At 43.0% G+C, this 18,611-nt stretch overlaps 1 protein-coding gene across 2 annotated transcripts in view; it reads left to right on the forward strand.

The window, feature by feature from the left end:
* Nucleotides 1–9,823, forward strand: part of PRRG1 (proline rich and Gla domain 1) — a 33,238-nt gene extending 23,415 nt beyond the window's left edge. Inside the window, exon 4 of one of the 2 annotated variants that reach the window (XM_068170792.1) lies at nt 5,773–9,823. In XM_068170792.1, the coding sequence (XP_068026893.1) occupies nt 5,773–6,294 (522 nt within the window). In that variant the 3' untranslated portion in view covers nt 6,295–9,823. The remainder of the gene's footprint in view (nt 1–5,772) is intronic. The other variant, XM_068170793.1, reaches the window with a different exon arrangement.
* The last annotated feature ends 8,788 nt before the right edge of the window (nt 9,824–18,611 follow it).

Consider the following 18,611-nt stretch of genomic DNA (forward strand, 5'->3'; position numbering starts at 1 on the left):
ATGTCACAGTGGATAAGCTGCTTCTGACCTTTTATTCATTTCTACTACTGTGTCCTTCTTGCCTAGCTGCTCTATTCTGCTGTTGGTAGCTTACTAATGGGCTGGGCTCTGAGAATGTGCTGTCCTGCCTGTGCAGTTTCTTTTGCTTATAAGGGCTTTACTTAGTTCATTGTCCCCTCTAAGCAGTATCCATCCTTAGCAAGACTTAATGTATGTGTGCCAGAAGAAGGAAATGGGTGCAATAGACTAGGATCACAATACACTTTGTTCAGAGTAAGATGCAATGATTTCATAGCATAGATAGACTGGAATTCAAGAAGAGTCTGTAGCTTATTTATCTTATGGTAGCTTTGTTTCATGTAATTTCTTTTTGTATTTATCTTGTCCACTTGGTTCCTTGTTTTTGAGTCTCTTGAGGAGGTGTGCAGCTTCCAGATTTGTAATATTAGAATAAGATCAAGCAGTTCCCTCAAGCTCTTTTCAATGCATGAGGTTTTCTTGGAAGCTAGGATTGTGTAAATTAAGTGTACATGCATAGCTGTCATGGAAATATTGAATGCCTTTAATGTTGTATGAGCTTGAGGATTTTGATAAATTCAGAATTATTACTTGAAATTCTGAAGTTAATTATAAGGACAACACTATTGCATTAGTAAGGTTAGAGACAGCAGGGAATAATTTACAGGACTTTGTGGATTAATTAAAATACAGAATTCAGAGCTGAAAGATGTAATGCATGCAGGGGAAAGGGAACACGCATTATATATATGATTGGCTCTGAACTCAACTCAGAAGCGAGATCTGAATTTGAATCTATGAAGACTTGAATTTAATGCTCAGCAGTCAAACAAAACAAAATAAAAACCTGAATGCTAAGAGTCTGAAGAAAGGAATAGGGATCAAAATGCAGAATGTAACCCTATCATTGCATGCCCACATCTTGAATGTGTCTTGTACAGCTCTTATCTCCTAAAAAAAGCAAATTGGTAGCTCAGGGAGGACCAGAGAAGTGTGACAGTTGACCAAAGATATGAAAAGATTTCTGTAACAATGGATTGGGAAAGATTTGGATCAGGGAATATGGGTGATGTCTGTGAGTAGCATGAAGATTGAGCTGAGGTCAGTCACTCGCCGCCCTTCTGTCAGAAGAGCTAAAAAGGCCTCAAAGGAAAGTAGAAGGTGCAGGTTCAAAGCAAATCGAACGATCTCTTCTCACCATAGATAACAGAGCTGTGGACTGCCTTGCCACAGGATGTCTCAGATCCTAAGAGCTTGAATAGGCTCAGAGAACAGTGATTTAAGTGAACAGAAGATAAATCAGTCTGGAATAAAAGGGGGCGGTTTTGGCTGATGAAAGTTCTTGAAGCACAAACCTGTGGAAGCTGGGAGAGTTATCACTGCCTCCTTACGTTTGCACTCTTCTTTCATCAGTCTCTGATGATTGTTGTCAGAACCAAGGTAACAGATTAGGTGAATCCTCGGTCTGATTTAGTAAAGCTGTTTATTTGTAGTAGCTGTAGCCTGCAGGCAGCACTGTCTGGGGTCATCGTTAGTTGTCTAAGGTTGTTAGGAGTCTGGAACGATTTGTTCAAAGATCACTGTGCCAGTCTGTGATTGGAGCACTGATGCAAATTTTACTTCCATTAACTTGTTTTTTTAAATTACATGACAATAAGATTTTACAAGCTACAAGTCATAGATCTTCAGTTGCTTCAAATTTCCTACAGATTTTAAATAGCAAAGACGTTTCAAAGTTCTCTGTAAAGCCCTATTCTAGCATAGCATTACCACTAGAATGCTTAGCAAGCAACTTAGAACTTGATAGCATCAGATCTAAAATGACGTTATCGAGTAAAACTTTTGGCATCAGTCTGTGTGTAATTATGGATGCTGGATGAAAACCCAGAAGAGAAGAGGTGAATCTTTTCCTGCCACCTGAAACTGAGGACAGACCAGAAGAAAACAGTGTAGCAGGTATGCTCACTTCCCATTACTGCTTTGTCTACATCCTCTGCCTACTGACTACCAAGCGGTCCTCTGTCTGGTATATTATTAGTCCAGCTTTAAAGCAAGTCAGCCAATTGACCAAGAATGATTTGAGACTGACGATGCTGCCAAGTGTAGTAAAAGGCTCAGCTGAAATTCTCAGCAGGGTGTGAGTCTCTTAACCTTCGTGTGGATCCCTTATTGATTCAGCATTCAGATCCAGTTGACTGATCCAGACTGCATTCTAAGAAGTACTAGAAATAAAAGGGAAAGAAAATGCTGGCAAATCTGTGTAGGATGCCCTTGAGAATTCCTTTTGATCATTTAAAATTCTGTTTGCCAAAGCAGCAAGGGACATTCAGAAAACTAGTTCTTGGTGAGAATATCTCTTAGCTGTTTTCTAAGGCTTTTCCACTGTGGTTATCTGATTCCATGGCCTGCTTAACTTAGTTTTTCATCCTTTTAAGGCATCTGTGCCTGGTGTTCCCAGCTGTACAGCACTCAAGGATAAATAATTACTGGAGTCTTCTTCATAAATCACAAGTTAATGATCTTGTCCAGTAGAAGTAAAGTCCGTTGTGGTGGTGGTTTAAGAGACCAGCCACTGTGGAGGGGATGTTTGTGCTGAGAGTTTTCCAGCTTCTAAATTACTCTTTAACTTTCTGTTTGAGTTCTACAGCTACTTCGCAGGTTGTCAGTATTTCCCTCTCTTCTTGTTGTTTTCATAGCAGTTTGTACTAACCTCACAGTGTGCAAGTTAATCCAAGTTCTCCATGGTTTTGTTGGGCACAATTTGACTTTGACCAGGTGACTTGTCCTTCTCCTGTGCCTTCACTTCACAGTTCGGCATAGCAGTGGCATGGCAGAGCAGAGGGGGAGAGTTGCCTGGCAGCTGCACAACTCAAACCTGAAGCATTAATTTCCTGCTGTTCCTGTCAGTTCCTCCAGTCTGGAACTAACAACCTTTGTGCTCCTCTTTGAAATTTGGCTTGCAAAAATGCAAGGATCTAGTATGCTAGTTTTTGGTTGGTGGGTTTCCCTGAGGTTGTTTTCTGCTTTTTTTGCTTTTTTGTTTTGTTTTGTTGCTTTTTTGGCTGTTTTTTTTCAAGCCACTAAATAGATGTTTCCTTCTTAGTATTTTTCACCTGAGTGCAAGACAGTATCCCTCTATCTCTGTAAGACAGTTGTACACCTGAAGCGCTGTAATTTTTGATGGGGGTGTGTATGTCTAAACTCTTCCTATGTCTTGCATACAAATGAACGTGGACACTATTTGCATCCTCAAGGCAGTTTAAACTGTTACCTTAAGCGCTTTATGCACCTGTCAAGTCTCACCATCAACTTGAACGGCTCCCACAGCCACATAGCCTATTCTGAACTAATTGCCTGCCACTCTGGGAAAACATCTGTTCTGCTGCTTTGCCATGTTGCACAATGACAAGGAGACATGCTGGTATTTCAGCTTTCTGAAGAAGGTACAGAGATGTTTTCTCAGCTAGAATTAACATGGAAACAATACTAAAATACCAGCCACAGCCTACTACCCTTCCAGTGGAGAAGTCTGCAACACAAAACATATTGCTGGGGCGAAAGTGTGACTTCTTCCTTTTCATCAACACAGACTCTTTTTAAATGACACACACCTGCACAGTGTATTTGATGACTTTCAGTAAATCTTTACAAACATTGTACCATTTTGTTCCTTTGCTGCCATTGAGACAGCGAAACAGTGAAGTGCAAAGTTTGGTTCCAGCACAGACAGTAGCATTTCATAATCCTAATAAATCCTCTGATATTTTTTCAGTCCTCAATATATTTACTACTTATTCCACTAAAGAATCTCGTTGGTTGTATTCAAACTATATGGAAAGGTAATAGGTAACAGATCTTAATCACTGGTGATCTGGTGGGGAGAGGTGAAGTGTTCGGTTTTGTTAGTTCTTATGCAGAGATCCCAAAAGTCCTCAGTAGTACAGCTAAGGTGATTTGTTAATGTTTAGTTTGCCCTCTCAAATATGTTGTTCTAAAGTTGTCATAGTTGATATGGGACTCACTGTGTAATAATGCATCAAGGAAGGCCCTTATAGTAGAGAAGTATCTAGAGAAGTTAGTCCATCTTCCATGACTTGTGTATTTTGTCTGAAGTCAATTCTACTTAACTTGAATGATTTGGACCTGGGTTCACATCATAGAGGGACACTGTGAAGGCTTGCTTGCGATGTCAAGCCTTGGAACTGAGGAAAACCTCCTGATCCTGGATTGCTGTGGCAATTAAGGCTCTTTAAAAATCATTATTAATTTTTATTTGTTCTGCATGTATATTTTTTAAAGCTACAGGATAGGCAGCTGTTTCATCAGGGCATTGCTTTTAATCCTAGTAAATTCTGACCTAGAAGCATCAACGTTACAGGAATGTATTTTGCCCAGGGTGTCCTGCTCCTGGCTTTGCACAGAGCAAGCTTAGCCACCATGCTAGAGGCCATGCTGCTTCTGGACCTAAGCTGCCTCTGAGATCAGTTCCCTGGCATTCTCTGTTTAATGCTGCTCATGCAGCAGCAGTTCTGAACTCAGAAAAGTGGTGGATCTGACTCATTTGTGCACACAGTCAGTCAGTCTATGACCTGAATATATCATTTACCAATAACAGAACAATAGCAACATCACATTTATCTGGGGACTGTTACATAAATACTTGCATGTGAGATGTGTGCTGTCATTCCAAATAAATGCTGGCATGAGTGTGAATGGGTCAGGTCTCTGCAGTTTTAAAGAAAAGGAGAGAGTTCAGAGCCTCTGTTAATGGATTTGGGCAGAGGGTGTTTAACTGTGGGGTTTGTTCTGAACTTACACATGACTATGAAACAGTGGGAGAGTTTCTTAGTAGGAGAGATCTTATTACAGGTGAGGGTGACTACTTTTTTTGAGACAGGTTCTTCTTTTCTTTGTTTGTCCTTCCCCCCCTAGCATTCCCTGCAGAGGAAGTTGGATGGAGCCATGATCTTTGGGGCCGGTGCTTGTGGATATTAGTATAGAAAAGAATGCTTTCAAGTGCTGGTGTCCCACTTCATCTTTATATTCACCTCTCACTTTCTGTTCCATTTATCTGTAGCTGTGTTGTTGACATTTCTAGAATATAATAAGCTGTGTATATTCTTAGAGTGCTTGGAGCCATTTTCAACTCTAAACAGAGGATCCAAATCAACTCATAATAAGCTGACAGCAATTGCTTTGTGAGCCAGAGGGTGGGGGGGAGTCGATACAACACAGTTGTGCTTTGCCAAAATGGTCTGTCATCCCCAAACAGTATTTCCCTGTCAAATGCATTAGTATTCCAGTTTTAAAAGAAACAAACCAACCCCTAACTTTGAGTGGTGCTGAAAAGTTTGGATCCAGTTGGCTGACGTGCATGCTGATTAGATTTCTTGCTTTTTAATGTTTGTCACCTGGTCCTGTCTGTGCTGCACATTTATAAACAATAAGTGCAGATACAGGAATCTTGAAAGCAGTGAGGAGCTGGTTTTAAAACAACAACCCCCTTTTGTATAACTAGTCACACTGGGAGACAATTGGAAAGTTTATTGTGTGTGCTTATCCATTCCTGTTCTTATTTTAATCATCACTATTTGAAATGCCTTTTTCTTTTCCCCTCATTCATTTAAAACAATTTTTTCCTCATTCATTTAAATGAATTTGACTACAGTGATTATTTATTTCTTTATTTCTTTGCTTTTAACAGTTTAATAGTTCTGTTTGATAGTTCTGACTTATCCTGTCTTGCTCTTCTAGAAGGAGTTCTGGAAATTCTACAAAAATGGACTTCAGGGAGACAGTAACACAGGACATTCGTGGTATTCATTTTACCTTGCATTTCCATTAATCATTGGCCTTTTTGTTATCCTCATTGTCATTTTTGTCATCTGGAGATGTCTGTTTAAAAAGAAAATGCGTAGACAGTCGGTGTACGTGCACAGGGGAGCCCACGAAGCCATGGGTGATGGTGCCGTGGCTGATGGCAGAGGTCCTCTTCCACCGCCTCTCAGCATTGTTCATTCCCCACAGGAGGAAATGTATGAAGTCAGTGGGCTCTCTCCAGGAGGTCTGAGCTATGCAGATGGACGATCAGACTCAATATCCACAAGGCTCTCAAACTGTGATCCTCCTCCTTCATATGAGGAAGCCACTGGCGAAATCAGTATGAGAAGTGAAACCGAACAGCATTTAGATCCACCTCCACAATACGAAGACATTGTGAATTCTGCTTCAGCCAGTGCAGTTGCACTCTCTCCTGTTGTCACCAGTACTAAGTAAAGCAGGAAGAATGCTATGGACTTTTAAAAATTACTAATCATTTTGTAGCACTTTATCTTATTATGCATTTCTATAATTTAATGGACTTGTACAATGAACTTCACTTGTGTTTAGATTCACTTGTTCCTTGGGTTGGGGATTTTTTTTTGGCAGGTCTTAGAAGGAATCTGTATTGAGAGTTTAGTGCAGGTACAATGTGGTGCTCTGTCATACTTCTCAAAAGTACCTCTGATTTGAGGGTTGTCACTTCTTTTATACCAAACACTGTCCACATTCCCCACAAGATTTGTGGAGTCCTCCTCCTCTTTCCTACCGCAGACTGTTAGAATTGCCTGAAATTGGGAATTGTTAAGCAACATTTTAGATAGCTATTTACACTAAAGGGGACTGATTTTTGCAGTACTGCCTCTTGTTTTGGCTTCTTTTCCTCACTTGGTTTTTTGTTACATGCTGCAGCCTATCCTGGACCCTTGGAAGGCTGAGAGCTGTACGCCTTTGTGTTCAAACCAGACTCTGCTGGTGTAATAGCAATAATTTCAGAGTCTTAGCAGAAGTGCATTCTAAAGCTTTTGCTATTACAACTCAAAATTCTGTACGTGTTTAGAATCTAACAATTCAATGTGGTAATTAGCAAATTTAATAGTGTACATTATTGTCTGTGTTCTGCTTTTCCTCTCCCTTCCCCTGTCTGTTGGTAGTTGTGTATTCTAGAGGTGAGAAGTGTGCATATGTTAACTTTAGACTTGAAAGTTCACGCAGCAGGAAATAATGAAATACTGAAATACTCAAGAGTGGATAAAATCCTAATCATAGTCTTCCTACCATAGTCTTCACTGGGACCAGGATATCATCCATAACCATGTTAAGTCCAAAGGTATTACTTTCCTTTTTAAAAGGGAAGAAAAAGGGAAAGCATTCAGTGTGTGTGCCTTCCCCTCCTCACTCCCCCCAACTATGAAATAAAAACTTCCTCAAATCCTGATTCTCTTTTGCCTCTTGAGTACTTCCGTGTACCACAGGTGCACCTCAGGGTGGTGGCTGTGGGAATCCTTTGCAGAGTATATAGATGCAGATGCCTTTTTGCCTTTTTTCAGTGAATTATATTTATTCTTTATCCATTCCAACAAGGTGCTTCTGTTGCAAAAGTGAACAATATGTCAAAAGGAAATAACGCTGCTTGGATTTTTCATTGTCTCCAAGAGCAGTGTAGTGCTTCTATCCATGGCCTGCATTCTTGAAGTGCACTCTGTTCTCCATGCACACAAGCCTTGTTTTTTTCAATTTTTCCACAGCTCTTGGGTTGCAGGTACTCATCAGAGGTGCTGGGAAGCACGTTAGTGCAGGCTGGATCCAGAAGTTGTGTGGGCAGCCTGGCTCTGCCCTCTCCAGCGGTGAGCTGTGGGGCCCCTTGTACATAGGGCAGGACTGTGAGGACCCCCGGTGTTCTCTTTCTTGGAACACAACACAGGCATAGCCACAGGCATTAGTCTGGAGTGACTTTTTCATGGAATAGAGCCTTGTACAGAATTTCAAACACCTGGTTTAGATGCTAGTGACAGTTATGGTGGTGCAGGCTGTAGTGTGGCAGTTGATTTTCCTAACTTGATTTACAAGTTCATTACTTGGTTTAGCTTGGTTCAGTTTTCTTGCTGCCCACACTAAGGTGGCATGGCATTAGCTTTAGTATTGTTCTGTGTTCTAATCACTTAGCACCAATTGAAATGTCATTAGCTGTGGAGGACTGCTGTGTTATGTTGGCTTTCTTACAACAGACACTCAAGCTGCATCTTGTTCCAGACATCCCAAATGAAGTGCCAGTGCCATCTATTTTAAATTAATGTCTGAGATGTGTGGTGGTGTCTGCTGCCTCATGGGGGCTTGGCCCATCTTTTCCCTAAGGAGTGTTCCAGAAGCCTGCTGAAAGGAAATGTCTGGGTGTGTATCTGCATACTTCTATCACAATTTGCTCTATTGTATTGACAAATTATGGAAGGGTTTTATGATTAGTTTTATATTCTCATTTTTGACGGAATAGGTAGCCTCAGTTGTCTGCTGAAGGTCTTCAGTAACAAAGGCAATTTGCATTAGAGCTAATAGATGAACTCCAGGCCTACCTGTTGTCAGAAAGAGAATTCTTATTTTTATTTGTTATATATAATAGATATTGGGCAGATAAGTACAGTCTATTTTGGACACTCATAGTAAGAATTGCCTGGATCATGTTTTGGGGCTGTCTGATAGCTCTTGTGTGTCCTGAATTGCCACTTGTAGAAGTTAAAGCTCCTTTTATACTGAGCAACAGTTAATATACTGCTTTAGGCTGACATTACCAAGTGCCTCATCTCAACATGCAGGAACCACCTCAAAAAGAGCTGGTGTTTAAACGTCCATGCCATATTGGCATCTCCTGTGCCTGCCAGCACAGCTGGTAGTTTTAGCAGTAACTTTCTTCTCTGTCTGGGTATCAGACTTTCCTGTAGGAGATGCATGGAGATCACCCATTGCATGTTAGGTCATTCAGCAGCAGTCATCATTCCCTGAACAGGGGCAGTCTTTCAGAAATGAGCTGGCTTTTCTTTCTTTTAATTACTCTATATTCCACTCCCATTTTTAACAACTTCATGTTTCTGGCTCCAAAGTTGAATCTGTTGCTGTGTCCTCTAGGTGCTTTCGTGTGCAATGCAGAAAGGATACTTTGCTTTCAAAAAAACAACAAAGCCACAACCAAATATCTACAGTGATCTAGAAGCTGAATTTATTTGGCTATGCCTCTTCCATGTACATAAGCATGAAAGCCATTGTGGAACATAAACCTGTGTCTTGGTGAAAAAATTTCATAGCTAAACAAAACCTTGCGTGGGACAGTTGCCCAAATGAATCTCCTAATAGCCTTGAACAGCTTTCTCCATGTTGGAATAATAATGTCAAGTTCCAATTTATTTTGTTGTGGTCTGCAAAATATGGGAAAATAGCTGAGCCTTGTGGCTGGCTTTGCTAATCTGACTGAAAAAAAATCAAAAGTCATTTTTACTGGGGTTTTTATGCAGCTTGGTTTGTTGGTTTGGATTTTTTTTCCAGGTCATGTTATTGTTTTATCTATCCTGTAATTGGATTGCCATGCAATAAATCCTGTACATGTATAGTTGTACCTCTCTAAAGGTTTTGCAAGCCTGAATGCAGTGCTTATCCTGAGTGATTGACCTAAATAGTCAGGATACTGCCTTTCCCACCTGGGAATATAACATTAAATTTCATCTTATCTTAGGACTGAGGTGATTTATCTACTAAAACTAACTTAAATACGTGTCACTGTTTTAAGAAACTATGGAAATTATTTGCTTAAATGATACTTAGTGAAGGTTGTTCTGTCTTCACTGGATGTAAATAACCTCTGATTACAGTATTGCATATTTCCAAGGGGTTTGGTTTACATTAAATTATCCTATTTAAACTTTTTTGCCTATGTTTATAGAAAATGTTTTGTAATACTTGTTTTTCAACATGCTAAATAAAATTTTTTAAGATGCCTCTAATGTTTCTAAACGTCAATTCTATTATATTACAGTGAGGATTAACTGTGTATTTCATGGAATCATAGCATCAACCAGGTTGGAAAAGACCTCAGAGATCATCAAGTCCAACCTATTACCTAATACCCAACCCCTCATGACAACTAAACCATGGCTCCAAGTGCCACGTCCAGTCCTTTTTTGAACACCTCCAGGGACGGGGACTCCACCACCTCTCTGGGCAGCACATTCCAATAGCCAATTACTCTTTCTGTGAAGAACTTTCTCCTCATCTCCAGCCTAAACTTCCCCTGGTGCAGCTTGAGACTCGGTCCTCTTGTTCTGGTGCTGGTTGCCTGGGAGAAGAGACCAACCCCCACCTGGCTACAACCTCCCTTCAGGCAATTGTAGAGAGCAAGAAGGTCTGCCCTGAGTTTGCGGACGACACCAAGCTGGGGGCAGGAGTTGATCTGCTGGAGGGTAGAGAGGCTCTGCAGAGAGACCTCGACAGGCTGGACAGATGGGCAGAATCCAACGGCATGAGATTGAACACATCCAAGTGCCGGGTTCTGCACATTGGCCACAACAACCCCATGCAGTGCTACAGGCTGGGGTCAGAGTGGCTGGAGAGCAGCCAGGCAGAGAGGGACCTGGGGGTGCTGGTTGATAGTAGGCTGAACATGAGCCTGCAGTGTGCCCAGGCAGCCAAGAGGGCCAGTGGCATCCTGGCCTGCATCAAGAACAGTGTGGCCAGCAGGAGCAGGGAGGTCATTCTGCCCCTGTACACTGCACTGGTTAGGCCACACCTCGAGTACTGTGTCCAGTTCTGGGCCCCTCAGTTTAGGAAGGAGGTTGACTTGCTGGAGCGAGTCCAGAGAAGGGCAACGAAGTTGATGAGGGGTTTGGAACACAAGCCCTATGAGGAAAGACTGGGGAACTGGGGTTGCTTAGCCTGGAGAAGAGGAGACTCAGGGGTGACCTTATTGCTGTCTACAACTACCTTAAGGGAGGCTGTAGACAGGCGGATGTTGGTCTCTTCTCCCAGGCAGCCAGCACCAGAACAAGAGGACACAGTCTCAGGCTGTGCCAGGGGAGGTTTAGGTTGGATGTCAGGAAGAAGTTCTCTACAGAGAGAGTGATTGCCCATTGGAATGGGCTGCCTGGGGAGGTGGTGGAGTCACCATCATTGGAGGTGCTCAGGAGGAGACTTGATGGGGTGCTTGGTGCCATGGTGTAGTTGATTAGGTGGGTTGGACATGATGATCTTGAAGGTCTCTTCCAACCTGGTCTGGTCTGGTCTATTCTGTTCTGTTCTGTTCTGCTCTATTCTCCAGGCTAAACAACCCCAGCTGCCTCAGCCTCTCCTCATAAGGCTTGTGCTTTAAGTGGTGTTCCTTTAATTTCTTTCCATTGTTACATGTACTTAGTTGCAGTGAGTCAATTTGTTATGTTAAGATGTAGTTATAACTTTTCTTTCAGGCAAACTTGATAATCTTTTAAGATTCAGGCTCATTTTTAATAATTTCTGAATTTGCTTATCTTAAATTTATTTTTTTACCAAGCATTCATTGTAGCCATAACCAGGCAACAACCACTAGCAGAGGAAAAGCAGAAATTATCCTCTCCTACAACAAACTGAAACAGCACACTGTAGCAAAAAATGTTTTAAGTCAGAGGACTTAATCTGAGAGTTGGCTTCAGCCATTTGCAATAAAGTGATTGCAACATTCTTTATGAGCTCTGGGATGGATGTATTAATAGCAAAGAAAAAAAGCCAACCCAACCTTGCACAATGAACCCTGCTGGAAATTCAGCATCTCTTTCAGTCTGGAGAAGACTGAGAGGGGATTTAATCAATGTTTATAAATATCTGAGGGCTGGGTGTCTAGAAGGAAGGGACAGCATCTTCTCACTTGTGCCCTGTGATACAGGGCAATGGATGTAAACTTACAGCACAGGAAGTTCCACCTCAGCGTGAGGAAGAACTTCTTCACTGTAAGGGTCACAGAGCACTGGAACAGGCTCCCCAGAGAGGTTGTGGAGTCTCCTTCTCTGGAGGCTTCCAAGACCCATCTGGATGCATTTCTCTGTGACCTGTGCACTAGATTCTATGGTCCTGCTCTGGCGGGGGGGTGGACTGAAACATCTCCAGAGGTCCCTTCCAACCCCTAACATCCTGTGATCCCCATTCCAGTCATGACCTCACTGGTAAATGAGTTAATATGTCCCTGGTGGTTTTCACTAGCTTACCACAGGGTTGGGGTCTGTTGGAGGTGTTAGTGAAGCCCAATAGGAGGTACACATATTAGAGTTACATGAATATAAATGCCATCTTCCACTGGTCATCACAAAAGTGCAAAGAGAGTCATCTTTGTGTGACTTTCCAAGTCATCATCTGCATATTGTAACACCTTAGTTACCTCTTATTTGTGTAGCTCAGACCAACACCATCCAAAGAGAACATTCTCTGTTGGGGTAAGTGGCATTTGCTGTGCATATACACGTTCAGTGTCCTGACCGTGCATCCCTTCAGCAGTGACTGACGTGTCTGCACATGGTTCAATGCATGATTGCCTCTGCATGCCTGGCTTCCAGCTATTGAAACGTGGCAAGATATAATGATGAACTGGTATCATGAATCATGGTGTCTGTAAAAATCAAATCAGCATGCCAGGTTGCTGGTGAGGAAAGTTAATTAGTTATTGTTTTCTAAGCCCTGAACACTGTTTTGTGTTGCTTCAAATCGTACTGATCTATTCACAGAAGCACAGAAACATTCAGGTTGGAAAAGAGCCTCAGGATCACCAAGTCCAACCAATAACCCTACTCTGCAAGGTTCATCCCTGAACCATATCCCCAAGCACCACATCCAAACGACCTTTCTATCTTCCTCATAATGTGAGCTTTGTAAATATTTCCTGGTGCTACTTGCTCATTTTTAAGCAGAAAAGCCACATTCAGCTGAGAGCAGTGAGGTGACATCAGTACAATTTCACTGCTTGCTGCACACACATTTGATTGATTTGCTACAGGGTAATTGAACTTTGAGCTTTGCCAGAAAAGTTGAACTATGCTTTTCTCTTGCAGTGGGGTCTTAGTAATTGTATTTTTGATTTGGCAGCCAGTTACTGAATGCTAAGTAACAAGTCAGTGCAAGAAGGCCTTACCTGTGTTCTCATAACTGTACATGATGGAGCATTTATTTCCATTTAGCTCTCAGCAATGTTTGCTGTCATACTAAGACCTGTGTTCTCTTTTCCTGTCCTGTCTCTGTTATCATGCAGTAAAAACACACTGCTCTGCTGTTTTCCTCTCTGTTAGAAACAACAAATTCATAAGAATCTTGCAAACCTTTCAGTGTGGCCTTTTCCAGGGGGGAGACTTGTTACATACATTCCTGTGGGTCTGTCAGGGTTAGCCAAGTTTAAAGCACGATGGAAACAATCAGGAAATTTGTTTTGATACTCAGCAGTGAAATCTCTGTGTAAGGAGCTCTCTGTATCAGAGTGTTGCCCTGTTCTTTCCCATGGTGTAGGATGTGTTCTCCCACAGAACAGGCCCTGGACCAATTCCATGGGTCAGAGGGTCACAATTGAATTTTTCTTTACTTTCTTACTCAACTGTCCCGGCTGGCAGTGCTGCACAAGGATTTAAATTGTTCCCTCAGTGACTACAAGTGAAAAACATTGGTGTCCAAGTTATCTTTTCCTCCGTTTTACCAGTTAGAGGAATGGGGACAGCCAGAAATGGACAAACAATGTCAGCTTCTGGCTATGTGGCTGGTGCTGCCAGGAGGGATTTGGTTGTAATGACAGTGGGGCATTCTTTTAATGCAAGGTCCATATATAAGAGTACCTGGGACCCAAGCTTGCCTGCTTTGCTCCATTGTCCCCTTACCTGCAGCAGAGGTCCAGAGATGAGCAATGAGGCTGGTGAGGGGTTTGGAGGGCATGGCCTATGAGAAGTGGCTGAAGGAGCTGGGGTTGTTTGGTCTGGAGAAGGCCAAGGGACATCTTACTGCTCTCTGCAACTACCTGAAAGGAGGTTGTGGTGAGGCCAGTATTGGTCTCCCAAGTAACTAACAATGGGACAAGAGGAAATGCACTTAAGTTGTGCCAGGGGAGGTTTAGATTGAACATTAATATAAATGTCTTTACTGAGAGAGTGGTGAGGTGTTGGAACAGGCTGCCCAGGGAGGTGGTGAAGTTGCCATCCCTGGAGGTGTTCAAGAAATGTGTAGATGTGAGGCTTCAGGATATGGTTTAGTGATCACAGTAGTTGGGTTACAGTTAGACTTGACGATCTTAAAGGTCTTTTCCAGCCTTAGTGATTCTGTGAAACACAACCAAGGGCCCAGATGCAGGCATAAGGCAGCTATGATGCAGTGAGGCACAAGCTGGTACTACATGTGGGTTTTAAACTTCCAACCTTAACAGATCCACCACATGTGGATCATTTCCAAGATTAAAACCACTGAAGAAAGCCTTTCTTGCCAGTGAAAAGTGATACTGTCAGAGACAACCATGGACAAACCAACCAGCTCAAAAAATTTCCCTGTCTGCTACCCCTGAACTGTCTTATGACAACTCATTTATTTCACTTTGCCAGTAGAACTGATTTGGTTTTGCTTTTGTTATTTTTTACTTCTCCCTTTCATTTTTGGATTGTCTGCTCTCATGTTCATAGTTCTATTGTAACCATATGTTTTTCTTTGTAGGTAGATGAAGGTAAAATCTCACATCTGAGTGTTGGTCAGACTAGTTTTTGTCTATATACTCACCTCAAAAGAGTCTCAAACAAAACCAAAGACTTCCACACTGATGGCTGCTGCATATCCCAATAGTGATACTTAGACCTCAGTATCCCCTTCTTGCAAGCAGGCTTGCATCACTGAACGTTAGGTTGGTTTCTCTAAGGGTACTTCTTCCATCCACCCACCCTGTAAAGCTGTGTTTTGGATCATTTCCAGCTCACCTACCACTGCTAGTAAAAGTGTAATAAAGGCTGAGCACCCTTGCACATTCATTTGCTAGCAGTGTAAGCAAATTCCTCTGGGAAAGCACCAGACAAGTGGGAAAGGTTGAAGGCAGCTATCGACTTGGAAATGAACATAGCTGCCTTCCATGAAAAAAATAAATACATGCTGACCCCAAAGCTAAGCCTGACTGCTGCCCTGGGGAGTCCTGCTGCATCAGACAGGGCTTGGCACAGGACCAGCGATCTGCGGCATGGTTGCTTGTGCAATGTGGGCAGCAGCCTGTCTGCCAGCATAGCAAGAGACGTGGGCTGGGAGAAGTGCCAGCACCCTGACACTCAGCACAACTCAGGCAGCTGCCCAGCAGCCCTGCTCTGGGCTTTGCCCACAATAAGCACATTGTAAGGTTTGAGGTTCTGTTCTCTGCTTGTGGGTGCTCACCAAAATCTGAAGCTTGAGGACAAATCATTGCTTTTAACATCTGCATGCACCAGTATAGGTTGGGGACAGGGCCTGCTGGAGTGCAGTGAAGGCAAAAAAGACCTGGGGGTCCTGGTGGATGGAAGGATGAGCATAAGCCAGCAATGTGCTCTTGTGGCCAAGAAGGCCAATGCCAATTCAGGATGGATTAGAAGGCATGTGACCAGTAGGTTGAGAGAGGTTCTCCTTCCCCTCTACTCTGCCCTGGTGAGACCACATGTGTAATATTGTGTCGAGTTCTGGGCTCTCAGTTCAAGAAAGACAGTGAGCTACTCGAAAGAGTCCAGCACAGAGCCATGAGGATGATTAAGGGAATGGAACATCTTCTGTATGAGGAGAGACTGAGGGAGCTGGGGCTCTTTAGCCTGGAGAAGAGGAGACTGAAGGTGAGTCCAAACCCCTCACCAGCCTCATTGCTCTTCTCTGGACATGCTGCAGGACCTCAATGTCTTTCCTATACTGTGGTGCCCAGAACTGAACACAGTACTCAAACTGTGGCCTCACCAGGGCCACCTACAGGGACACAATCAATTCCCTACTCCTGCTGGACACACTGTACTTGATCCAAGCCAGGATGTTGTCTGCCTTCTTAGCCACACAGGCACACTGCTGGCTCGTGCTCAGCCAGCTGTCCACCAGCACCCACAGATCCTTTTCCAATCGGCTGCTCTCCAGTCATTCCTCCCTATAGCATTGCTTGAGGTTGTTGTGACCAAAGTGCAGGACCTGGCATCTGGACTTGTTAAACCTCATCCCACTAGCCTCAGCCCATCCATTTAACCTGTCCAGATCTCTCTGCAGTGCCTTCCTACCCTCAAGCAGATCAACACTCACACTCAATTTAATATCATCTGCAAGCTTGCTGATGGTGCCCTTGACCCACTCATCCAAATCACTGGTAAAGGTATCAAACAGAACTGGCCCAAATACTGGGCCCTGGGGAAGACTGCTTGTGACCTGCCACCAGCTGGGTTTAATTCTGTTGTTCTCTCTGATAATTTTTTTCAGCATTATGAAGTGCTATTTATAGCTCAGTTTCCCTTTTCTTATTGATTGGTGCTGCCACCTTCATTACCCTTCAGCCTTGCCAGAGAGGCAGCTTGGCTCTCTGGAAATGCTACCATCTCCTCCACTGGCAGTAGAATTGTTTTAAAAAGGGTTTTCTGCCCTGCATAATGCCTTCAGATTTCAACATTTACTGTTCTGCATCATCACAATGCTTGACAGTCTCAAAACTGTTCACAAAACCATAATACCAGTGCCAAAATACACAGTGGCTTGGGGCTGCTGGCAAATCCACGGGGAAGGCTGGATCTGGCCCTGACCTTCCCATTCACCCATGGCCCTGGAGCAAGGATTTGAACTTGTGTTTCCTCCATTGCAGGGTATTAGGCTGCTTTGCACATTATATTAGGCTAGCAGTCTTCAACTTTTTCCAACTTGAAAACCCCTTGGAATGTCTTCTAGCATATGCAGATTCCTGTCTATAGGGAATTTAAACTGCTTACCATAGACTTCATTTTCTTAATTAGCTTCTTATGGATTGCTGGAAGGCAGAGCAGTGTTTTTCTGTTAAGAGATCCCACAGGGTGCACATTTGAGCCACTCTCTTTTTAGATGCTGGTAACACCAACCTTTCCACTATACTTTTTACATCACAGACTCCACCTAGAACCTGAAAAATCTTTGCCAGTGCAGGTTTTGTTTCTTGTTTTTGTCAACACCAGCATGGTTCCATGAGCAATTTTAGCTTCACTGAATTAATGTCCAGCATAGAAACAATTATTCTAAAAAAACCATGGGCAGCAATAGTTGATGGTTTTAGGAATGACTCCAGGGATGACTCCTAGCAAACTGGCTGAAAAAAAAGATCATCCAACATTGTTCATTTGCCCAGAGGCTTCCAGACTGCTGAGTAAAAGCATGTTTATGGGGCTGACTAAACCACCTGACTTCACCACTACTCCCTACACCAAACTTTGTGCCGTGCTGCTGTAAATGCTTCCCCAAGAGTGACACTAAAGGTACAAGCCCCTCTCAGGCTCCTGCGGGAGACAAGACACATGCAAAATGCCCTCCCAGGCAGCTGAGCAGCAACACCCCACATCACCAAAACATTCACTTCCCCCTGCCCTGCCCTTTCCCAGCAGCGCTTCCATGTGGGGCTTGCAAAGGGTAAAGACCATTTTGCTGTCAGGCACAGGTCTTCACAGTCAGGTGCAGCCTGAATTTTTTCCTAATATCCAGTCTAAAACTTGCCTTGCACAATTTCAGGCCATCTCCTCTTGTTCTTTCACCTGATACCAGGGAGAAGAGGCAGACCTCTACTTGAGTGATCACTTCTTTCCATGTGTCTTACCCCTGCAACTAGAGGAAGCAACATTTTAGCTGGATTTGTGCTGCAAAGGAAGTTGGAGGAGCATCAAAAGCTCTCCAGGACCATTAAGTTGCATCTCTCTCTGACTTGTGTGGCCTCAATTTCTAGAGGGCATGTTGCAAAAGCTGCATATTTTTACAAGCCCTTGAAGGGAGTATAAGGAAATCATGTGAGTGTGCTTGTGAAATGTCCCTGCCACCACTATCCAGTGCCTGCTACAAATTGTTTTCTTCACTTTGTTATCTGAAACTGCTGGCAGGTGAGTTAATTAATTTTAATAGACTGCTACAGGGTGGGTTTTGCAAGGCTAATAATTAGAAGGGCACTCAGAAATGTTAAAAGGTCTCTTTTCATGCCAAATCTCAAGAAAGTGCTAGAATTAAATAATGGTCTTGTAGTCTTCTTCCAAGAAAAATTAAAATTAAGGAAATGAGGAAACAAAAGAAGAGGCCAGGTCAGCTGAAGCAATTACACTAATAAGAGTACAGGAGTGTTAGAAGTCCTCTAAATCTCTTGGGTTTGTTCATGTGCTCATATCTCTGATTGCTTTCTAACTTGATTATCTGTATTTGTATCTAGTGATGCAGACTTCGCTGCTTTGACTTGGCCTGCCTTTGTCCTGTGGCTGGTATCAAGATACCAAGAAAATCCATAGTGAGGAGAAAATGGGAATATTGGACTAGTCACACAGTACCAATCACCCTCAAGACCAACCAGAGATCCTGATCCTCTAAACTGGATCAGCCAGTGCAGCCACTCATTGTATCTGTGTGAAAGAGTCAACCCAGGCAGAGGGTTACTTTGAGTCTCCTTGGCATGCAGTGAGGCACCAAGGAGGCATACAGCAGGAATGCTGAGGTCATCCCAGAAACCTTGCACAGATTGTCTAACCTGATAGGGGTTTTCATGCCTTAGGATTTTTGAAATCACCTCTCTGCTCCCTTGATGGTGTGTATAAGGTTGTCCCTACAGGACA

This window comes from Melanerpes formicivorus, unplaced genomic scaffold (assembly GCF_026170545.1).
Source record: "Melanerpes formicivorus ecotype bairdi unplaced genomic scaffold, bMelFor1.0.p_v2 SCAF_608, whole genome shotgun sequence".
Taxonomy (NCBI): Eukaryota; Metazoa; Chordata; class Aves; order Piciformes; family Picidae; genus Melanerpes; species Melanerpes formicivorus.